This window comes from Leiobunum rupestre, chromosome 2 (assembly GCF_980474605.1).
Source record: "Leiobunum rupestre chromosome 2, qqLeiRupe1.1.hap1, whole genome shotgun sequence".
NCBI lineage: Eukaryota > Metazoa > Arthropoda > Arachnida > Opiliones > Sclerosomatidae > Leiobunum > Leiobunum rupestre.
This window is the reverse complement of record NC_143385.1, coordinates 28,960,572-28,985,711: the sequence shown is the minus strand read 5'-3', so window position 1 is coordinate 28,985,711 and position 25,140 is coordinate 28,960,572. Positions and strand designations below refer to the sequence as shown.

Below are 25,140 nucleotides of genomic sequence, written 5' to 3'. Positions count from 1 at the left end.
TAAGAAATTAGGTGTACAAATAGCGAATTAAATTTTACAATAGCGCATCCAGTTAAATGTTTTGTGTAAAGTTTAGATGATGCCAGTAGTTTTATTTAGGCGGAAGTTATTTTGTCGCTCTTTAAAAAATGAAAATCAGAATGCTCTCAGAATTGGGATCTAGGGTTCAGAGTTCTGTATTACATTAATGAAAGCCAACCAAGAAGTATTTCAAACTCAACCTTACCGACCAGAAATGGTAAATCAACGATGAAAATAACGAAAACAAAAAGCGGCTATTGTCAGGCATAGGAGTAGCGTTACTGGTTTTTACTTAAAATTATACATTTCCGCGCTGTTATTTTTATTGAAACATATTAAATAAATAGTATTTGGCACAAATTTTACTGGAGAAACTGTTAAATTACATTGGGCCAAATAGCGTTTAATCCGAATGAAATGAGAATAAATATTGGCAAAAACATAGGATATATTTGGAAATCAGAAATATGGGGTACTTTTTTTTAAAGTGATAAGCCACTCGCTCAAATTAGTAACTAACTAAGTTATTTATTGAGTTTTACTTGTTGTTTCCATTTATTAAACATATTCCAATTTATTTATTATTTCTTACTTATTACATTTCCTTTATTAAACTGTTTCTTACGGAAAATATTTACAAATAATTCACCGATTAAAAGGGTTAAATGGATTAAAAATTCAAATAATGTAGTTTGGATTTTAGATATGGCAAATTTAATAATATGACAGTCAACATAAACGTGCGACGCACGAGACTACAACGCGAACCAATACACCATTAATTTTGTAACTTAATTACTATACTAAGTTTAGGCAAACTTTGACCACTCTAACTGGACAAACTTTAGGAGCTAGGGAAAATTTGTTAAAAGACTATTTTGGTCCTTTGACCAGGCTTAACAACATATTTAAAATTGATATAAGACCGTAAACAGCCATTTCCTACAAAAGATGTGCGATGTTCTTTAATTTCTACATTTGACTTTAATTAATTACTTGAACCAGGGTTGTAGAGAGAGGGTTCGATCACTTATCAATTCTACCATAGGAGAGTTTGGCTAAAGAAAAAATGGCAACTAGATGGCGTGCCCGACACTGTGTAGCCCCTTCAGATACTTATGGCCTTTCCCAAAACATAGAAGTACTGAAGTGCAGCCTAATTTATAGGAGATAGCGGAAAATTAAATTTTATAAGCTAACTGGGATTTTGTTTCGTTTTTACACGTGTGAATTTTAAAGAAATCAATTTATTAATATTTATAATTAATCAGTGAACATTTAATTTTGGTTTCTCAAATATTTATTTTAACTGAAATATAAAACTTGTACCAGAATTGATAAAGGAATATCACTGACAATAGTTTTGCCTTTTGGCTTTTAATTAGTTTAGGTTTGCTTCGATGGTTTGCAATTTAAAAAAATAAATTGTTAATTTAGAGATCATAATGAACAGATTTCGATCGACACGAAAACTTGGTAGTGTTCCCTTTCCCTAGGTACACCAGAGTTCTGAGGTAAAGCCCAAAAAATATCTATAAGGGCTACGTAGCGTCACTAGCGCCATCCTTTGTAGAAAAATATTTTGCCAAATAAAAAATCTAAGAAATAGAACCATCTCTTTACAACCCGGCTTCAACCTGTGGTCGTATGGGGCATTGTTTTGTGAGCGATGTTGAAAAAATCATCGACAGGTACCAAAGTATGGTGTTATGTAACCAGTGCTTTGATGTGGCTTTACATTATACACATACTTCCCTCTAGATTAATATAATTATAAACTGTATAATAGCGTTGTCTCAGAATATAACAAAGGTTAAGTACTTATGCCAGTGCAAGCAAATTGAGTAATATGAAACTTATTTGTCCGCCATCTTTGAATTCTTACCCTCCACCATCCATTCCTCCACACGTGTGTATTGTGTGGGAACGGTCCGAACGTGTATTTCAGCCGTTGTCTTAAAAGTTTATTAAAAATGTTAAAATTGGTTTCCCCATAGGATATTTTTAAACTACTGTCTCTGTGAATGTGTTCTCGTCATTTCTAGGTATGTGGCGCTAACAGTTTCTTTATGTGACGTCCATTGGTACGGTTTTAAAAGTCGCGAAAATTAAACGGTTTTTATCAGTGGCGGTCGTCGGGCTCGTGCCGTAGTTCGTTACCGGCGCCCTCCTGCCTGAGGTGCCCATAGTTTAGCACAAACTTTACGAAGACAGTTACCTCTTGCCTTCCTATCTTCGGCCATATTCGAGCAGGTGGTTGTTTTCTTTTTTAACTTAATACTTAAAGAAGTACGGGGGTGATTTATCCTCCCTCCATCCCGTAAACGTTAACAACGCCTCCCCCAGACCCCCACTGCAGATGGGAGGCGGTTTCCGTAACGGTGCCACAGCCTCAGATTGAATCAAGGCGCGATAATTTGCGCTTGCGCAGTTGACTCAACGACAAGCTAGAGATACAAAATAAGGTCCAAACAAATTGCGGAGTGAGTTTTAACCTCTCTCCTTGCGCCTCACTGCAAAGATCTCAACAAGTAGCTACAAACGGGAAAATTGCAAAAAGAGGGACGAAAACTTCGATACCAAGCCAAAATGAAAATGAAAATAGGAGCCAATCTCCCCCCAACGAAAGTTTGATGATTTCACCATGCCATGTTAAGTTGAGTAATGACCATTGTCGAAATCTACCGGCAAATCTGGAGGAAGTTAATATGGAAACTCGTATTCTTGGGGCGATATGTGCCTTGACGCTTAAAATGGAAACGCAATTTCAATTATTTAAAGAGGCCCACGAAACCTCCTGAAAAATATTGTTACCCAACAAATGAAATTAGAATAACAAGAGGTAAATAACAAGTTTAAAGTGACGGAGGAAGCTCTACAGACAACAATGGTATAGTTGGAACAATTACAAACCGAAGTTAAATCGCTAAAGTCTGGCAACTGATCAAGGAAGCCTTCCAGTTGGCTGTTGTACAGGAAACCAAACATCGCGATGAGCGTGCATCAAATGTAATTATCTTCGGAGTTGAAGACAAAGCTTTAGAGGACTCTGACACAGCTAGTAAGTGGCTTGCCACAAAATTGGCACTCGAAGAGACCGAAATCTCGGTCTTGGAATGTAAGAGTTTTCTGGGAGAGAGCAAAACCAACTGGCCTCGTCCGATTCGGCTGATCTTGGGGTCTAGAAAAATGAAACACCAAGTTTTGTCCAACGCTCATAAACTGAAGTTTACACCAGTATGCGAATCTTTTTTCCTCCGTCCAGATCTAAGCCGATATCATCGCAGAGGACGTCGCAACAGTCGCAACAGTCGGCAAAGAAATGAATCTGCTGAGCGACGCTCTGAAAATTCTCTTCAGCTTGACAGAAATAACACACAGTTGGCAGCCACGAATAACGAAGAGGAGAGCGCAGCCAGGCCTCACGAAGAAGCCACGGGGTCCAGGAAAACTCGATGAAGACACGAAAGTGGAGGCAACCATAATAAAAAACGACGAGGTGTTAGAAAAAAGAAGGGTGGACAAAATTTTAAAATGCAATGTTTAAATATTGAGGGTCGTGGTAAATGAGAGTCGAACTAACTGAAATAATGACAAATGATAACTTGTCTGTCTTTTGCTTGACCGAAACTCATTTAAGAAATCTCGAGTACTTGGAACTACCAGTTGGGTTTAATTGGAATGGCGTAAATCGTCCATCTGAAGAGAAAGTAAGAGGCGGGCTGGGTGTGATTGTAGAAAAATTAATATATGTAAATTTCTATAAAAAAATAATGCTAAATATTATGTAAGAAAAATATAATCGCGCGCGTGAAGATTTTTGATGTTATTAAGCGTTAAAAATTATCAGTTGAATTTTTGAAGTTGTCCGCGCGCGGATGGTTTGAAATCTCTTAAAATAAATAAAAGTGAAATGATTATTTTCGAAGTCATCGTTATTTTTCCTTAACGGTTCCAAGTTAGGTTTAGTTAGGCCTAGTTTATTCAGTTTAAACAGTTGCTCTCCCATTATTACAACGTAAAACTTCAACATCTTTAACATATTTGGTGCCGAAACCCGGGAAGGTCGTTTACGTGCCTACTTGGAAGCTGCGATGGCTGGAGATCAGAAAAAGAAGTTTATAAAGAAGCGGGAAACTGCCCGAAGAACTTCCACCGAAATTGTGGACGTAATAGAGAATGAATTGAATGGGAATCAGCCTAACGTAAAAGAGCTTGAAGATGCTGTTGGGTAGTTGCAGTCCAAATTTAAAACATTAGTGGAACTCGACAACAAGATTGAAGACTTGATCACTGACGAAGATGAATGTGAGATCGAGATAACCGAGACGGAGCAATATATGGATAGAGTGGTGCTATTTAAGAACAGAGCAATGACATGGCTCGAAAAGAAGGTAACTGGTGTACGAGACACATCGCGATGTTAACAACGAGAACGTTCCAGCAGCTATTCACGGTCCACCGGTTCGACTTCCAAAGCTGGAAATTTGCAAATTTAACGGCGAAGTTTCGCTTTGGCAGAACTTTTGGGGCCAGTACGAGACTGCTATCCACAAAAACAATCACCTCAACGCCATAGATAAATTCACCTATCTCAAGGGCTTCTTTGAAGGAACCGCCGCCAAGGTCGTATCCGGATTGAGCTTGTCCGCCGCTAACTACGAAATAGCCATTGCCCATCTCAAGAAACGATTTGGCCGTAAGGATTTAATAATCAGTTCGCATATGGAACGTCTGTTGAAGTTCCCGACAGTAAAGAAATCATCGGAAATCGTGGCTCTTCGTCAGTTATTCGACAGTTGTGAAATTGCAGTGCGAAGTTTGGAGGCTCTTGGCATTCGCAAGGATACCCACGGAAGTCTTTTAAGTTACCTGCTTGGAACTCGTCTACCGGAAGACATCGTTCTGGAGTTTAGCAGAACTCGTCGGAAACACGACACGGAATGGCAATATGACGAGATTATGGGTTTTCTGGAGCGACAAATCGTAAGCAGAGACCACGCTTACGCCTGGAGAGAACCTACCTTAACCTCGAAGCCGGGACCCCAAGAAAAAACAAGTACGTCGTCCAAGTTTTTCTCAGAGAAAAATGTTTTACCTTCCGCCGCGTCACTCAATGTTGTTGCCGAAAAATCAGTATGGTGTAACTTTTGTGAGAGTAATACTCATTATACAAGCAATTGCGACAAGTTTACCACCGAGGAAAAGAAGCATTTGGCTGTCAAGAAGAGACTTTGTTTTTCGTGTGTTAACACTGTGGCCGTAAACACCACTACTTAATTTGCGACTCTAAAGAAGTCAAGAATTCCAAGAGAAATAGTCAGAGCACGTCAGAGCGGTACTCCAAAGTTGCGGAGGAAAATGTTACGCCGAAAGTGGTATTGTCGTGCGGCAATCCTGAAGTTCAAGGCGTAGTGCTGATGCAGACGGCTAAGATGGAAATATTGAGCGCCGATGGGAAGGGTCACGAATCGCGTTGCCTTTTAGACACTGGAAGTCATATGTCTTTCGTACGCGAAGACGTATCTCGTAAACTGAACCTTAAAGTGCTAGGGGAAGAGACCATAATAATTCACGTTTTCGGACAAGATAGACCGGAAGGAGTTACCAGAAGAAAAGTCGTTATGATTTTAAAAAGTTTGTACGATCCTACTAAATCTGTGAAAATTGTTGCTATAGAAACTCCGAAGATCTGTGGAGCGGTATTCGCGATTCCCAGCGGGAAAATAGTGAAGGAGATGTCCGAGCGAGGTTATAAGTTGGCGGACGTCTCTGAGAAGAGTCAAATTTCGACAGCGGATTCCTCGATTGAAGTGCTAATTGGTTCAAACTTCTATTGGAACGTCGTAAAGGACGAAAGAGTGCACTTGGATGATTCTTTGGTGGCGTTGAGTACGGTTTTTGGATGGATGATTCACCGTGGAGGTCGGAGTAAACTCGGTCGCTGTTTTGCGAGTAAGCGTCGAAGAAGAAATATCGAGCCAAGTGCGAGCTTTTTGGGAATCTGATTCGATAGGAATTTTGATTGACAGCGAACCAAACTTAGAGGCCTAGGAGCAACTACATAGATTTGAGAGTAATCTTCGAAACGTGGGTGGAAGATACGAAGTAGCCCTCCCATTTAACGATAGAAGAAAGTTTGATTTGTCCAATAAATACGGAGTGGCGAAGAGACGGTTTTCGCAACTAATGTGTCATTTGAGAAGAAATCCGACGGATTTTGAGCGTTACCACCAAGTGGTACTTGGGCAGCGAGAATCTGGAATTATTGAGGAAGCGCCATGTGTGGAATTTCCAAGAGCGGATACTCCGGTTTACTATATCCCACACAGAGCAGTTATGAGAGAGGATAGAACAACTACCAAATTGAGGATTTTTTACGACGCTTCTTCACACGGCAAGAATGAACTATCTCTAAATGAATGCCTGGAAAATGGACCTTCTCTTCTACCAGAGTTATTGGATGTTTTGATTAGGTTTAGAGATAAACCGATAGCTTTCACTGGCGATATCGAGAAGGCTTTGCACCAAATAAGTATCCGTGCAGTTGATAGAGACGCCTTGAGAATTTTGTAGGTGTAAATTACTGCCGACGATGAAAACCAAGAATTAGTAACGTATCGATTCGCTCGGTTGCCGTTTGGAGTGAATTCCAGCCCCTTCTTACTGAACGTTACGATTAAGAATCATCTACGTAAATATGAAGAGTGATATCCTGAAGTTTGCCAGGAATTAAACGAAAAATTATACGTGGATGATTTCATATCTGGTGAAGAATCAGTATCCAAGGCCCACAAATTGATATCGCACGCCATAATCGTGCTCAAGGACGCTGGAATGAATATGCGAAAATGGAGAACAAATTCCGGAGAGCTATACGTGAGATGCTAGGAGAATGCGCTGCCGGTGTAAACGAGTTGGACACCCTTCCTCAACCCTCAGTGCAAAAGGTTTTGGGGCTGTCTTGGGAAGAAAACACTGACGTACTGATCTTCGATGAAATACGTTTAAATGAATTTGTTTTGCAACGAACCAATACGAAGCGTTGGGTTCTAAAGTCAGTTGCCCTAATTTTCTACCCTATCGGATTCCTCAGCCCTTTCACCATTCGAGCTAAAATGATTTTTCAAGAACTCTGGAGCGAAGAATTTAAACTGGATTGGGATGACGAACTCCCGTTGGATATATCGAGAAGCTTTGACGATTGGTACGAAGAACTAACGCACTTGAACATGATAAAAATACCAAGATATCTTTTAGTGGAATCGAATATTTTGGATACGAAAACGCCGAGATCCACTGTTTTGTTGACGCGAGCAAACGTGCTTTCGCCGCGGTTGCGTATTGGAGGTTCCCAACTAAAGATGGGAAATATCAGACGAGCCTGATAATTTCTAAAACACTCGTGGAATGTCTATCGAAAAATTATCGTTGAGTTACTTGTGGTGGCATGGTCCGATTTTCTTAGTCGAAGGAAATTTAGAAGACTCCATTGGCGTTATGGCAAAATCTGATTTAAATGTTGCGGAAAACAAATTGAAGACGGAAATAAGAAATGCGGCGTTAGTCAATAATGTGGAACCAGTCTCGAAGCGGCTATTTGATTTAGCTAGATTTAGCTCTTTCCTACGAGTCGTGAGAGTAATGGCGTGGATTTTAAGACTCTTTAAGAACAAGAAGAGAAAAATCAAGAAGGCAGGACCCTTTGACGCTGAAGAGATGATAATGGCGGAGAAATTATGTTTGTTGCAAGATCAAAAGGAAAGCTTCCCAATTGAATTTGAAAAACTACGGGAACGGAAAAATCTACCTAACGGATCGAAGATTCTATCGTTGACTCCGTTTCTCGATGAAGATGGACTTCTTTGCGTTGGTGGGCGCTTGCTTGGAGAAAACTTTTCATATCGTCAAAAACATCCGTGGATTTTGGATTCTAAGAGTTACCTGTCGTAACTTTTGGTGCAATATCACCTCGCCAGATTGCATCACGCTGGAGTAAACGAAACTTTGGTCGAAATCAGAGAAACTTACTGGATTCCGAAAGGTCGACAACTCGTAAAGAAAGTAATTTACGATTGTGGCCGTTGTAAAAGATATATAGTTAAACCATGTGAAACAACTGTGGCACCGCTACCTACGATACGAACAACGGAAGCGCCACTTTCCAAGTTTGCGAAGTTGGTTTTTGTGGACCACTTTTGACGAAACAAGGAACCAAGTGTTACATAGCTCTGTATACCTGCGCTGTTACACGTGCTGTTCATTTGCAAATTGGTAGTGATTTATCGGCTGAAACGTTCTTGTTGAGTTTCCGAAGATTTGTGTCACGTCGAGGGATGGTGCGTATAGTAATTAGCGACAACGCTAAAACCTTTAAGAGAGCGGAGGCGGATTTGGATTTGCTCTGGAAGAATTAGAGAGGAATCGCGGTATTAATTTATTACGTCCGGTTAAATAATTGTATCCTTTAGAGTATAACGAAAATGTCAACTAAAATTTTGGAATATAATGTTACGTTTTAAAACTTGTTTGAACGTTGTTCAAGGCTAAGGAGTGTGTAGAAAAATTAATATATGTAAATTTCTATAATAAAAATATTGCAAAATATAATGTAAGAAAAATATAATCGCGCGTGTGAAGATTTTTGATGTTATCGAGCGTGAAAAACTATCAGTTGTATTTTTGAAGTTGTCCACGCGCGGTCGATTTGAAATCTCTTAAAATAAATAAAAGTGAAATATTTATTTTCGAAGTCATCGTTATTTTTCCTTAACGGTTCCAAGTTAGGTTTAGTTAGGCCTAGTTTATTCAGTCGGCTAGGCAATACTATAAACAGTTGCTCTCCCATTATTACAACGTGAAACTTCATTTTCATTCCTTCTTTCTTTTACCCAAAGTCAAGGTGTGTGATTGATTCTGCGCTTGTTGTATACAGAGCAATTTTCCGTCTATTGAACTCCTTCAGCTGAGCCTCCTTTTCTTTCACTCGTACAACAAACATTTGCCGCATTTATTCCTCCTTTCTTTGCATTTCTTGCAAATGTCCTTGCCTTTTTTACTCGTACGTCTCTTGAAAACTGACAGGTTTTTTATCAGCTCCAACGTCAGAAAAGTCCATTTGTTCCAATCTCATTCTTCGATATAGCTCGTAATGTCGAGCGTGAGTTTGCTTTGCTGTCTAACTTCTTCATGCAAATTAAGTCAATGGCTTGTTGGACATATGAAATACAGGCAAATGTGAATACGTGTGTCATGAAATGCAGATAAACTTCTCTGAGTTTCACAAAATCGCAATGATTTTCATTCTCAACTTGGACTGTTCCCCATGGATACTGACGGGCACCTGGTATTGAATGCATCCCTTTATTGAAATGTCACGAACATTGTTGGTTTCATATAACCATCGGAAAAAAAATATTTTCTTTTAGCTGTTGTCTACATGGCAACCAAAAAAGAAAAGCCAACGTGGAACGAAGCAATTTTTAGCTCTCTGAAATCTGACATTCAGAATTTTGACCCAACTGGATCATCTCCTATTTGCATCTACGGCGATTTCAATGCCCATATTCGAGATTTTAGCAATTCTCGTGGCCTTATTATTCTTTGAGTTTCCCCTGCTCATTCATTAGATTTTCCATTGTATATAAGTTCATAATATCATCATTTAACATATCGTTGTTTACATTTTGGGTCATTCCAGGACCGATTTTCCCACTTGTTCACCCGACCATCGCCAAATTTCGTGAAAACTTTTATTTAGGGTTATTTTGGCCGTAGAAGTCGATTCTGAAATTTTCAGAAAGATTGGAGGAGCGGTTGCTGAGATACAGTGTAGTCACATTTTTGAAAATGACATTGAACCCTACCATTAACCACTTTTTATCTCAGCTTCTACTTAACCCACAAATTCGAAAGAGGGTTCATTTTAAAGGAATTGAAGAGCGGAATGTAAATAAGTACTAAGGTTCATGCTATATATAATATAAAATACAATAAATCAAGTTTTAAATAGTTGACCTTTGACCCTGAAAATAGCTCATTTTTAATTTTCAAAATTTAATTTATTTCCGCATTCCCTAGTTGCAGTCAACAAACTGCGAGGGTAATATTTTTTGTTTTCGAGAAAAAAAATTATTTCGTATACCCCTCCTTAAAAAAATGCATAGAAATTTAAAAAAATATATACAGGGTGTTAACTAAAAAACGATACAGAGCCAATTACTCAACATGTGTTTTAAGTTAGAATTTTAAATTTGCAGGTTACATAGAGGGTTCAGGGGGACAAATGTCAATGAAAATTTCAATGAACTTGAACCGGGTGTTCAAGGTCATTCAAATTTTATCTTGAGAACCATTAGGATTAGAAAAATGGTTCCAATTAGAAATGTGTTCTACGTTTAATTTTAAGTCCAAGCAACTTTGAACCGATCTAATTTGACCAATGGGAAGCCGATAAATGTTAGACCAAAAACCATAAGGTCGTGTGTCGTATTCTAATCTTAAATTTCTATATATTTTTTAAGGAGGAGTATACGAAATAATTTTTTTTCTCGAAAACAAAAAATATTACCCTCGCAGTTTTTTGACTGCAACTAAAGCGCGTATAGGGAATGCGGAAAAAAATTAAATTTTGAAAATTAAAAATGAGCTATTTTCAGGGTCAAAGGTCAACTATTTAAAACTTGATTATTGTATTTTATCTTATATATAGCATGAACCTAAGTGCTTATTTACATTGCGCTCTTCAATTTCTTTAAAATGAGCCCTCTTTCGAATTTGTGGGTTAAGTAGAAGCTGAGATAAAAAGTGGTTAATGGTAGGGTTCAATGTCATTTTCAAAAATGTGACTACACTGTATCTCAGCAACCGCTCCTCCAATCTTTCTGAAAATTTCAGAATCGACTTCTACGCCCAAAATAACCCTAAATAAAAGTTTTCACGAAATTTGGCGATGGTCGGGTGAACAAGTGGGAAAATCTGTCCTGGAATGACCCTTTTATTGTTTTCATGATATATTTTTATATATTTATAAATTTTATTGTTAGATTTTTAAAATTGCAAATTGTTTGGAAATGGTGAAAAGTTTTTAATGAATATATTTGGCATTTAATTGGTATACCGCAATATATAGATATCAATTAAAATATTGGTGATTGAAGAACAGTTTGAAAAATAAGTTCGTCTTTGGAGTAGTTCTTACTTTAAATTATTTTATGAAAAACGTTAATCTAATATATTTAATGAATTACAATGTTCATTCCGTCAGTGCGATGAATCTGAAGTATGCAAACACTTTGTCGTTTAAGAATTATTATTATGTAATATATTATTATCACGTTTCTTGGGACCTTTTCCCTTCTTGTTACCCAAATATCACGTCTGTATAATGTTCCTTTTGTTTAAAATAATTTCGAAAATTTCAACTTCTAGATTAAATCTATCGCAACAATTTTCAGTTGGAAAATGACTTCTGAATTGAACAAAGAATTATCTATGGCAGTTATTGAAGTAAGTTTCGAGACATTTCTTGGAAAGATGCCTTCGTTTCTTTCGTACCTTATAACAACAGAATAAATGTTTAAGTAATTGAAAGAATAATTTATGCATATAACGGAAAACGATTTTAATAAATAGCACAAATAAATATTTAAAATTGGTTATTGATATATTTCGAAATTTGATATTAGTAAACACTTGGTCTTCTAAACGAGTCTTGAAATTATATGTAAAACAATAACTCAGCCCTTAAGAAATTATAAAACGCAAATGCGTCTTAGAATTTTTATGTTTTATAAACCTAAGTGTCATTTGAACATAGAAGCGTAATTTATAAAGAAGATATTCTTTAATTAGGAATCACTTTTAATAAAATCCACCGTTATAATATATGATATGTTTCAAGAAAAGATCAAGCGTAGGAGCAACCTAAGGTAATACATTTTCGAGTATTCTTTTTAAACTGTTGTTAGGTTTTAGGAATGCAGGAGATTTTTGTATTCCACAAGCTATAAAAGTGACGAAATCCAAAAAAAATGGTAGCTTTTAATTGTTTAATATTTGTGTCGATGAATAAGAGACTCTGTAATACTAGAGAGATAAAATGACGAAAACAGTTTCTTCGCGTCCTATTGAGGATCTGAGACAAATTTAGAAAAAAATTGTCACAGCTTGGGCCACCAAAACAGAAACCTTTGGCAATCAACTTGCTGTCTTAGTTGGCTGAAATCTTTCTGACCAAAAATAGAAAATAAAAAAATATCACGGATATTTAAGTAGACGCAATTCCCCCTTCTGATGCATTTAATATATTTCAAATATTAAATTTTATTTTAAATATATTTTTATTTTTTCCACATTAACTTAATAATCGTTCGATAAAAACCTTTTGAGAAATTTTTAACTGTCCTTTATAATAAAAACAATATCCTTATCACCCTGTTGTTTAACAAAATCTAAGCACTAAGCAATTACAAGCCAATAATAATTCAATCCAAAGATAAATCCTCATCCGCGTTTATTCCTTAATTATGAAAAATATTTCCATTACCCTGTATATGAAATAAGTGTGCTAAGTTTAGTTATAAATGTTACCAAAATAACCCACCATGAACAATAACCCCATTGCAATGTCATATAAGATTATCAGGGCACTTATCCTTAACAATCGAAAAAACTTTACCATCAATCTCATTGACCAATATTGCAATCACTCCGTATATTAACATGATTAGCACAAAATAAAAAACTAAAAGGAATTTTTATTTAAAGCTGCACTTACTTAACAACCTAGTTCGTTAATAATAATATTAATAATCAGCTAGGCTAATACCCAAGGCACCACCTTAGGCCCAAGTCATCAAGCGACTTTTGAAGCCTTTAATTCAGGTGGCCGGGTTACAATGCGTAGGAGGGTGGTGGCAAGCCCTGCATGCCACGCGATCGAGCCAACAGCTCCCTACACTAACTATTACCGTTAACCTCAACAAGTTTTTATGGAAGGGGAAACCGAAGAGCTCGAGGGAAAACCCCTTAAAACAGTAGAGAAAGAACTTGCAAACTCAACGCGGAAGGAGTTGTTCCGAGTTTTCACCCAGTGCCACAAGCTAGGATCGCAGCTCCTCTTGCTGCGAGGCGAAAGTGCTAACCACTCCGCCACCCCACCGTCAACGATCCCCTTAAATTTGTCATTAATCCAGTAGAAAAAAAACTATTTTACCTTTCATAAAAGTACCAAAATTAGCAAATTATAAAAGCTCAACAAAAAAGGCGGTTTGAGTGATTGACTCCAATGAAAAAAGTAGTTCTTCTGGGTGGTGACATTTCAAATCAATCTACCCTTCTAAAAAAATGGTGTGGCTCGAAAATTAGCACCTAACAATAGAAAGTGTCATACTTATGGTTATTATTTTACGTATGTTAAACGTTTTGTCTTTATATTTTCTGTAGCGTCAGCTTTATATACTTTGCTTTCAGCGAATTTTTGGAATTACTCAAAACAGGAAATTTAAAAGTAATTAAAAAAGCAATATACATTAATTTAATTATACCGTCGCTAAGTTGGGCGAAACAAAGAATCAAATTGAGAGTGATCTCTGCCTAAAAATCAGCCTTTCTATTTAATATTAAATTGATAATTAATGTTTTTAATTCTGATAGTATTCAATTATACGGTTATACAATAATATTTGACGATTTTCTCGTATTGAAAAATTATTTATCAATTAATTTGCTTTTAACGCTTTTCAAATTAAACAATTATTTATAAAACAAAGAGTTGATTGCTTAAATGAAAAGTTGATAATTCCAATGAATAAAAGTAACTGTTGATAATTTAAATATTTATATATTTCTTTAAAATAATTATTAACTTTTGAATAGAGGTTAAACCGTCTTCTTGAAACGCGTAGGGTAAACTTGTAGGAGGTAAAGGCTGTATCATGCCCCAAGCTGATTCTTCACCACAACAAAATCACCCTTCAGGTTTTCGGAATCTGGTTAACCAATTCATTTTATCGGGTGCTATTTAAAATATTTATTTAATAATTTCGAGTTTTATATTTGAACAATAAAAAATTCAAAATTTATTTAAAGGGAAAGATGATTCTTTTATTCTCATCCGTTTACCAAAACTTTTTAATTTTGGTATTAAATATTTTTTATTAAAACTATTTCACAACACATTTAAAAATTATAAATGAAAAAAAATCAATTTAACGTGCAGAGGTTTTCATTAAAAGTTAAAGCGCAAGACGAATAACATTTTGCGCTTAGCATTTTCCAGCTCTTAAATCCTCAAGCAGCGTTTGCTAACCGCTTCAAGCCTTTAGTCATTGTATACGGATAAAGCGAGGGGTAAGACCGAGTTCGTGCATTTAGCACAGTTAAAGGTACATATTTTCAAGAGTTCGCGAGTTCCATTTAGCACTGTCAAAGGTACGGCAGTATACACCGAGTTCACAGAGTGTCTTACCCCTCGGGATAAAGATGAAAAAATTGAGATTTACTATAACAAACTATCTTTTTAAGGGTGTGGATGTTATCTTCTTTCCAATGGATTTAACGATGATACCCTTAAATCTCATCGAAAGTGAAAATTTGATAAGCTTTACGAATGTCGTGAGTCCATCCTCAACGTGTCTGATTTCGTCTGTTCCTCTTTTGAAAACGGCCACTTCATTTTCTTTCCTCTCAATGGATTTTGCGGAAAGATCATCGCTTTTTCAAGGTTTGCACTCTATTTAAAGGGAAAACGACTAACTTATCTAATTTGTGTTTTAAAAGTTGACCAAGACGTCATGTACAATAATGAAACCAATTAAGCTATAAAAATGATCAAAATAATTCATTTTATATGTTTTTAGGTACGCGAAAAGTTTGGTTATTTTCTAAGACGATAAGTGCATTAAAATCCGACACATTCTCTTCCAAAACCGCAATTCTGGAATATATTTTACGGAGATTGGCTGAAGGGGTGACCAACGACTAAAAATATTTATAATAAATATTTCGTTATTTTTGTGTTAGTCATATTTTAAAACTCCCCTCACTTGTATATGAAACTAAATGAGTTTAAAATGAACAACGCCTAGTTTTGAAATAATTTGAATTTAAAAAGTATTTAAGAACAATATAGGTATGATTATTCTCACGCATCCACGGGTGGCACGGGCTTCTGAACTCGGTTGCCGAATCACTTTGTAACTAGTTGAAATCGCGTGCAAAGGCCTACTTATTTTAATAATACTTGTAAACATTTCAGATCCAATACGCCTTTGTATCAAGTCTGGCTATCATCGCTTTACTATTCGTATTTATTAAAATATTATTAATATCGAAAAATTCTAAATGTACTCCACGATTTATGTTGGAAACATTTATCGACGAAATTTGGAAATTAATTCACCTTTTCTTCTTCGAACGTAATGTTTTTCTTACTTTTAAATTTCAAAGTACTAATTTTTCAATAATAATTTCAGCTTTGAAAGGATCGCCACGTTATTTGAGTTGGCGCATATTATCAGGCACTTGGCTATTGGCGCTCGTGGTTATTTTCGTCGAGATTACGAGCAAAATGAAATCCGATTATTCAGAAAGTCTTTACGACACAATCGATTCATTTGAAGATTTGCGAAAACCAGGAAGGGATAAAGTAATCATTATTGAAGATTCACCAGAAGAAAAAGCAATTATGAGCGCAGTAAGAAAAAGTTAACAAACTATAAAAAAATAAAGATAAATTATGAAATTAAATAACAAAACTGGGCATATGTATATGAACATGAAGCAAGTGAATGTTCTATAATTTGTTTTTAAATTTAGAAATGAATGTTAAATTGTTTTCCAAAACAAAAATATTTAATAAACTTTGTTTATGTTATTTTTTGAAGGAAAGTACGAATGCGGTCGCTACCATTAAACGCCATCTAATGAGTGACCGTAGTTCCAAAATCCATTATGCAGAATTTGTTTATGGAGATTGGCTGCAAGAGGTGGCTGACGAGAACAAAATTATGATCACCAATTTGTATAACGTTTTTGGCAAAATTTCGGAAATGATATTAACGGATGACTTGGAGAGTTTAAGTAATGTGTATGGAAAACTTTACATATCTCCAACTGTAAGAGAGTCTTGTTTTGTATTCATTGCTTCCCACAATTTCTCAAAGAAGATAATATTTGAAACTCTCAATAAAAAGTAAGTGTTGTCTTAACCTCGGTGGAAGCCCACTTTTTACTACGCTTGGTGGCACACAAATTTAAATTTAAACTTTATATAACCATTCCTAACCGAACGACGTCCGCAGCTAGCGCAATTTTTTAATGACGCATCTTGGTGTACATCTAGTTGTCCTTCACCTATAATTAAAATCTTAAACTTTCAAATGCGATCGAATACAACCAATTGCGAAAGCAAATAAAAGGGATGCTACTAAGTAAGAATAGTTAGAACCAAAGGGGGGCTGACTAAACGGCTTAAATTTTCCGCAAAAAATCAACTAATACCATGCGAAGCAGTGTTACTCTTAATTTCAAATTTTACAACATAGTTTTCTAGATAATTAACTAACCATATCAATGGCTGGGTTATCGATTGACCCGAATGTTGTTTTTAAGATTGTTAATAACTTCTGCTCGAATGTGACGTCAATGCGAAACAATGCGACACTCTTAATATCAAATACGTTTTCTTATTTAAAGAGATGTGGGTATTGCACCAGTTATGTTTCTATTATAAAATCATTGTGATTCTTTTTCAAACATTTTAACTTAGCTTTTATTCCCGGCTTAAAACGCACACAAAAAACCTTAACTGAATAGTTAATGTTGAACAGCAGCGCATATCTCAAAATATAAAACTAACATAACCACATTAATGAAAATGTATCATAAATTTAAAGCCGATAAGAAAACAGGTAAAATAATTTACGAAGTTACGAGTAAAGTAAGCAAAACGAAAATAGCGCGTTGTATACCACTGGAAATTGTATTCATAAATGACTTTTAACGGTTCAAAAGTACCGATTTACAAAAAAAACTAGTACGGTGGACGCCCACGGGTTCTACCCTCGGTTCTACCCTTTAACCCTCTTATATCTGCTGACTGCGCTAAAACAAAATTTGACCTTTAAAATTTCATACGTAAAAAAATTTAGACTTTAAAAACTATTAATATACTCTTCCGCTTAAGGTGAGCTTATAATTTTCCACGAATCGTAAGATGTATCGGTGGTTCTGTGGTAGAACGTCATACAGTAGGACTCGGGTGCGAATCCCGCCCGATTCAATCGCAAATTGATACTAAGACGAATACCGTGAACAATTGGTGGAAACCCTGCCATTTGGAGGTTGAGACGTTTACCATAACCCTCAGCACTCGATCCGTTCCAAAAGACAATAAGAAGAAGTTGGAGAGTAAACACCCACAACCGTCATAGCGCTAACACATTAGATTCAACACCCACAACCGTCATAGCGCTAACACATTAGATTCAACACCCACAACCGTCATAACACACTACACATAAATATTACAATAACAAACCTTCCAATAAAACTGAGTTGAAACCGTCGCGATGGTAAACGTTAACGAAAAAACAACCATACCCAACCCAACCGCCAATTTTTCCTTTAACGCTCACCGTCACACGGCAGTTTTGCGAACCTTTAAATTGCAAACACGGTTTTTCGACTTTGCTCCGGTAACGTGTTTTGAACTTTGCCCCGGTAACGCGTTCGCAGCACACACACAGACAGAAAGACATACACGGTGATTGTAAACCCCTCCTTGGGGACTATTTCCCCTCGGATAGGTAAAAAATGAGCATTTTTTTCATAAAAATTTTCAAAGTAGCTTGATAAATCGCGGTTTTTGTTCGACAGATTTATTTAAACAATTTCCTGATTCCGAACTGTATAGATATTATATTGTAAGTGATGACTTGTAGTAGGTAAAAAAGGGTCGGGAAACACGAAAACAGAACTACAATTTAAAAATGGCGTCATGGTGTGGAGATACGTCACTTTAATTATTGGCTTTTTTTGAAAATTGCAAAATCGAAGCCGTCTTTCGTTGCGATTTTGGGTTGGTGATAAACTAAAATTGCTTAAAACTGTCATACCACTGGAAATATAAGGGTTCCATATACAACATATCAAAAATTCATTATGTGTTTACAATTCCTTGACACTTTAAATAAATATTCAAATAGCGGTAAAAATCTGTATATTTATGTGATAAGTGTCGGCCCTAGAACCTCTTCGGAAACAAGCTACTCAATTCGCAACTTAAAACAGACACCCTCGTTACTGATTAGCTTTTAGTGAATGTGGCTTTAACGTAAATTACAGCTACTTCTAATCAGTATGTGCATAAGATACATAATAAACATATGTATGACACTGAATGATATCGGTTAATGACAGTCTTTTACAAATTGGTTTGGGAAAGCAGCGTAATCTGAGGATTTGTAAAACGAAATTCGACAGTGCCTATTCTTTTGCGGAATTATATATAAGCCAAAACATATTTAGATCTCCGATTCGAAAATAAGTTCCGTCATAAACAAAATGAATGCATATAATGCTTTTTAAAAGTTCAGTCCTTACCCTGTAATGATGTAAATGATCATTGAAAACAGATTAATCATAAAATAATTAATAATTGGGATAATAGGTAGTTTCGTACTTGTGTATATGATGTTATTTATGGTATTTGTATATATTAAATATAATATAGGTTAAAGTTGATTTAGTATAGTGTCATTCTATTCTACAACACATTTCTGGTCCATATATAAATTTGTGTATTCAGTTCCTTTTGTACACATTTCCAGCAATAGATGGTTGTTAATTCGCATTTCGTTTCAAGTCGCTACCGAGAAGAGCCTTCTATTTTTTTTTAAATTGATAGAGTCCAGACGCGCTTAATTAGCATGGCTTAAGTTTATGTTACGCACTCTTATTCAATCTGAACTATCCTACTAGCATCTGCAAACGTTTATGCTATTAGCACAAGTAGATTATATTTAAAGTAAGTGGCGGATTGACGTGAAGTAGCTCTTTTTTCCAAAGATGTCGCTAGCGTCGAAATTAAAAAGTCGGTACTGATAAGTACCCCTCGCCTTGATTTAATTCTTTGTAAATTGGTCAAAAACAAAAATTACAACAATTATAAACAAAATTGTTACAAGGGATATAGAATCAAAAGGGATGGTAGTCCCTATGCAATTTCCGAGTATATAACATATACGAATTCCATCGAACAGGGTTGACGCGATGTTTCGTAGTAATGGGGCAAAAAAAGGCTTAATTTTTCTTCTTTTTCCACTTCCATCTTCTCCTCGCAAATCGCTCTACAGCAAAAACTAGTGAACCGATTTAAATGCAATTTGGTATACAGTTTCAACTTAAGCTCATATTGCGTCCTTCCAAAGACGAGGGTTCTATCTGGTATAGTTCTTGAGCTACGGCGACAAATGTACAGTTCAGTGAGTAGGTAACGAAACCACGGAGTAATAAACACATAAGATGTACTAAACTGGAGCGACCAGCGATTTAAAGAAATTAATGCAAAAGGTTAAAGGCTTGATTTTAGGTGACAACGTGGCGCTGTGTTGGAAAAAATAGTCTTGCAAGTCGCAGATTCGATAGTTAGCTGACAGAGGGCGTTAAAGGTCAAAATGCCCGCTATGACGGATATACTTGGAAACTATGTATGAAATATATTTATAGGTGGATTTAGCTAAAAAGGGGCGCTGAGTTCGAAAACAATAGTCTTGCGAGTGTCAGGGTGGGGGTTGTCCCCCAAAGGGCGGTCAAGGTCAAAATGGCCGATATTAGGGAAATAGATTAAACATTCGAAATCTACTGATTTATAGGTTGTTTCTAAGTGAAACAGGTGCAGTGAGTTCGCCAGTGCTTCACTTCTATTGTTATAAACAAAAAGGTGTAAAATCCACCCAAAAACCATTCGGTGAAAAATGGCAAGGTCCTTTACACAAAAATGTCACGTCCTTTATTACTCTTGGCCTTAAAAAACGTGACATCAAATAACGGGCAAGATCTGTAATTATATTCCCATAAACGTCATAAACTGGACTTATTTATCGACAAGTGATGTGCTCTGAAGTAATATGCTAGACCTTGCGCGTCGTAAGTATTTTACTGAGTTAAAATCTTTTGTGCAACCATAAAACATTTCAAAGAGAATGGCTAATATTAGAATCGTACCGCGTTGTGGCGTGATAGACTTTAATTTGATTCAACACTATTGAAACCTTCACTCTCTTCATTCATTTTTACACTAAGTTTTTTTGTGTTCGAAATTAAGGAGGTCAACTTAAAGTACCAATTATTTCTTGAGGGTGCATAAATGTCACTGAATTTGGTATTTACCGCAAAACTCCCTTAACCCTTTAGTTTAATTTACAACCTGGAAACCCGATTCACTCTTGAAATGGATGATGTTCTATATTACATCTTCAACCGTCTGAGGTGGACTCCACCTGACCAAGAAATCACCGCAATCCCGTTCAAAGGAGTGGAGATCGTCCTTGACCTTTACGTCATTTGTTGCGTCTTCTCGACAATCGCTTTCATGTTGGAGATCTTGGTCAATCTCTTGATTACCTTTTATTACAAAATGTTATAAATCATGACCGGTCAACTGGAATTTACAAAGCCATATTTTTAGAGCTTGCTGGGGACACTACTACACGCTTTTTGAACTAGATAAATGAACGCTTTTATGTAAGTTTTTTAACATTAGTACCTACATGTATAGAGAAGCTCGGTATATTGTTAATCTTTTGTGTTTTATTTTATTTATAGAAATATTGTTCCGGCTGTTCAATTTTATTTCCTTCTTGCGACGGTGACGACTGCTCTTTTCAGACATTATTTCATTTACGAAAGAAAAAACGACCTTATTATTAGGATAAAATCAAATTTTACATTAAAATACTAAAATATTTAATTAAATATAAGATTAATATAATCTATAAATATTTAATTAAATATAAGATTAATATAATCTATAAATATTTAATTAAATATAAGATTAATATAATCTATAAATATTTAATTAAATATAAGATTAATATAATCTATAAATATTTAAGTAAATGTAAGATTAATATAATTTATAAATATTTAATTAAATGTAAGATTAATATAATTTATAAATATTTAATTAAATGTAAGATTAATATAATTTATAAATATTTAATTAAATATAAGATTAATATAATTTATAAATATTTAATTAAATATAAGATTAATATAATTTATAAATATTTAATTAAATATAAGATTAATTTAATTTATAAATATTTAAAATGATGTAGAATAAATTATAGTACCTAACGTCATAACTTTGTGAAGGACATTCACCAAAGCTGTTTTTTAGAAAAACACCGTAAATTAACAAGCGTTGGTGGCTGAGTGGTTAGAGTACATCTCTTGCACGTGGCAGACTCGAGTTCGATTCCCGGCCGGCGCCAAAAAATTGCAAATTGATACTAAGACGAATACCGTGTACAATTGGTGGATGTTGAGTGGTTGCATAACACTCAGCACTCGATCCGTCCCAAAGTCATTAAGAAGAATTAGGAGAGAAAACGCCCATACAAACACGACAGACTCATCATCCACAACCACCATAACAGAAACACAACAAACTCCACATCCACAACATTCACAACACGAACTCAACATTCACAACTAACACATAAACATTACAATAACGAAATATTCAAACTGAATTAAAACTGTCGCGACGGTGAGCGTTGACGAAAAAAGACAATCCGAACCGAATCTGACCGCAAATCAATCCGTGGTTTTGCCAAACCTTCGAGAAACTGCGAACGCTGAAATTTCGAGTAACTGCGTACGCAATGATTACCCTTTGCCCCGAAAATGCGAACTTAGTCCCCTCGGAGAGGTAAAAATCGTTCGTAACGACAAAATGTTTTTATTTTATTTGGAACCGTGTCAATAAAATTGAAATGGCTTTGTCTTCAGACTCATTTTACTTCAAAAAGGACATCAATGAACTTGTTATTAAAGTTTCTCGCCTCACGGATAAAAAAACAATTGATTGTTTAATGAAAACAATTTGGTTCAAGGAAGAATATTGTTTGCCAGATTCAAGGCTGTGTCCGGTTTTTTGGATAGTTTTTTGGGAGCCCATAAATCTGAAACGAAAAAGTTTAGGACCCATGTTTATTCGACATTTTTTAGTCATAGAGACCCATAGATTGTATATAGAAAGTTTCGGTACTCTTATCCGTAACACCCTGTATAGATAAAATTAATTATTCGGAGTTGAGTACTATTACAACTATGTCCAAAGTCTGTTTTTGATGGTGTCAACTGTGTCAATTCGAGAAAGTGTTGATAGTATATTTTTTACAAAGTTCGTATGGGAAAAAAAACAAATAAATGCATTATCTAATATTATTAATTATAACAAAATATTGTAAAACAATGGAGGGTCAATCAAGAGGTCTTCAATTTTCTTTACTCTTGAGAGCGTTACATAAACCAATCGCAGTGACAATTCACTTTTTCTTAGATAAACTTCTAAATTCTAAATTCGGGTTTCGTGATTACATGGAGGCCCATTAGTTCTTTATGGGTGTGAAGTTTCATTTCAATAGGTGGGGTAGTTTCTGAGAAACAGCGTTACAGACATAACACCATTTGAGTCGCTAGTTTTGAGCTAAGCTCCTATAAAATCGGGATTGGTGCCAATGGAACGTTTTTAGAAATTTGGTGATTTGACATGGATTTACCCGGTTGCCGTAAGGAGGATTTAAAATTTCAGAAAAATGAAGAATATATATTATTTTATTTACTCAATTTTATGGAACCTTGTAGGCCCGTCATTATAGGAAATTCCTCGGAAAAAAATAGGGAAGATTTGAAAATTTCAGGGTATGTTTATTTGACATTCATGATGAACGTACGGTGGTGTGCCCTAGTGTCCGAAGTGAGCGTTCTCCGCCATCTTGCAAAATGGCCGCCAAAATCAGTTTTTCCCTGCATTTATCGTTATATCTCCTAAACCGTACCGCCCACAAGAGTGTACTATTTGTTTTCAGATAAAGGATTGAATTACGCATAAACTGAAGTATCCATATGTGTAAGTACGACTAACCGTTTGACCGTTACGATTTTTTAAAGATTTACCACCCATTTGAAAAATATCGATTTTTGTGGTTTTCGGAACTTTCATGCGTTTTTATTTTTATAAAAGTCATAAAAAAAGGATTTACAGGGTTTTACTTGAGAACCATTATAAAATCTCCGTTTAACTATAGTTATTAGCATGACTGCATAAGCAATAAGTATGCCACGTTATAGATTTCATACTTTTAGAAATTAAATTTGTTGACGCCCTTGATAATCAGCATTTAGAAAACCGTAAAAGCCTCTTTTTCATTCAAGCTGAACATTTCTGTTTTAACATTTACATAATTGAGTTATATTTTTCTTATTAGGCTGAACCTTCTTCTAGTGCTTAAAATAATTTTGATAATTCTATTATTAATAGTTAACGGGATATAAGGTCCTAACTAAAGGGTAGTTTGGGCGCTTGCCCAACTTGTTTAGCTCCGGGAGTCTGAATCAAAACGTATTAACTTAATTAATTTTAAATTTAAAATTGTCAAAATTATTTTAAGCACTAAACTAGAGGCTGTTCTACACTTAAATATTATTTTTGAAGTTAAAATACAAAATTAAAAGAGTTCAGCTTGAAATAGCGCGAAAGTAGACAATGCCCACTGTAGTCTTCCGCCTTAAAGAGGATATCACGTGGTATAGGAAGCCTTCTTTTTGATAATTGAGATATAAATTTTAAATGAGAACTGACCTGGCTAGCTTGTGCATAGTACTAAATAAAATATAATAACACCACTGTTACACAAAAAACGATTATTGATACAACGCTACAGCTGTTTCGGAAAATATGATTAGAAAAAGTTACAGAGATGTTCATTTGCGCCTAAAGGATAAGGTACTGAATATTGCTTCTATATCAAACACTGTCAAAGTTCGCGACGAAGTAATATCCGTAAATACTATGCAATTATTTAACCGTATTGTGTGTGTCATCAGGACGGACGAAGAATTTGCCTCTAGTTTGAAATTCGAACTTGCTCCTCGTCCCGTGTTCAACGAGCATTCAATGCGAAAAACCAACGTACTTATAGAGTCCCACGTAGCTTGTACGACCAGTTATCCGTCGGATCGGTCTTGTAAAGTTATTGAAGTTAAGGCAATCTTTTGCACCGTGTTGTATGGCCACAAAACGTCACTTATAACGATCTCTTTATTACCTATATAGCCTACGTAAAGAAGCACTACGGTTCCGAGTGCTGTGTTGTATTCGATGGCTACCATGAAAATCCTAGTAGTAAACACGTGGAACAGATAAGAAAAGCTATAAAAGTTAAAAGTACTGAGATAATGTTTACTGATGAAATGAGAATTACAGTTGGCCAAGAAAAGTTTTTCGCTATTTCTAAAATCAAGAAACGATTTATATGCGCTCTGAAGGAGCACATGGAAAACGAACGTATACGGGTTGAACAAGCTGTTTCAGACGCGGACACATTAGTCGTCGAAACCGCACTAGAAATTTCATTGAATTTGTAGATCTGTTAATTTTACTTATTCAACTTGGTTTGCCGTACAAAAATCTTTTTTATTTCAAAGTAAACAGCAAATGTTATGATATAAGCGCTATCCAAATGAAATTTCTATCTTAATAATCAAAAACAAGGCTTCCTATACAAATCTGTAATATGGCATACTTATTGGTTATGTACTCATGCTAATAACTATAGTTAAACGGAGATTTTATAATGGTTCTCAAGTAAAACCCTGTAAATCCTTTTTTTATGACTTTTATAAAAATAAAAACGCATGAAAGTTCCGAAAACCACAAAAATCGATATTTTTCAAATGGGTGGTAAATCTTTAAAAAATCGTAACGGTCAAACGGTTAGTCGTACTTACACATATGGATACTTCAGTTTATGTATAATTCAATCTTTTATCTGAAAATAAATAGTACACTCTTGTGGGGTGTACGGTTTAGGAGATATAACGATA

General features: G+C 35.5%; 2 protein-coding genes across 2 annotated transcripts; both read left to right on the top strand.

The window, feature by feature from the left end:
* The first annotated feature begins 4,115 nt into the window (after positions 1–4,115).
* On the top strand, positions 4,116–6,029 carry LOC149957279 (uncharacterized). The gene is made up of 4 exons (XM_090166946.1): positions 4,116–4,247; positions 4,299–4,415; positions 4,543–5,257; positions 5,320–6,029. Exons 1-4 carry the CDS (start codon positions 4,116–4,118, stop codon positions 6,027–6,029), a joined length of 1,674 nt encoding a protein of 557 aa, XP_090023072.1.
* Positions 6,030–6,210: 181 nt separating this feature from the next.
* LOC149957278 (uncharacterized) lies at positions 6,211–6,597 on the top strand. Its single transcript, XM_090166945.1, has one exon. It carries the CDS (start codon positions 6,211–6,213, stop codon positions 6,595–6,597), a length of 387 nt encoding a protein of 128 aa, XP_090023071.1.
* Positions 6,598–25,140: the final 18,543 nt, after the last annotated feature.

Excerpts from the sequence above, each read along its gene's own strand:
- LOC149957279 (XM_090166946.1), top strand. The coding sequence starts at position 4,116 with ATGGCTGGAGATCAGAAAAAGAAGTTTATAAAGAAGCGGGAAACTGCC. Across the intron at positions 4,416-4,542 it reads TGACATGGCTCGAAAAGAAG|AACTTTTGGGGCCAGTACGA; the intron begins GTAACTGGTGTA and ends TCGCTTTGGCAG. Across the intron at positions 5,258-5,319 it reads GGCTGTCAAGAAGAGACTTT|TCAAGAATTCCAAGAGAAAT; the intron begins GTTTTTCGTGTG and ends ACTCTAAAGAAG.
- LOC149957278 (XM_090166945.1), top strand. The coding sequence starts at position 6,211 with ATGTGTCATTTGAGAAGAAATCCGACGGATTTTGAGCGTTACCACCAA.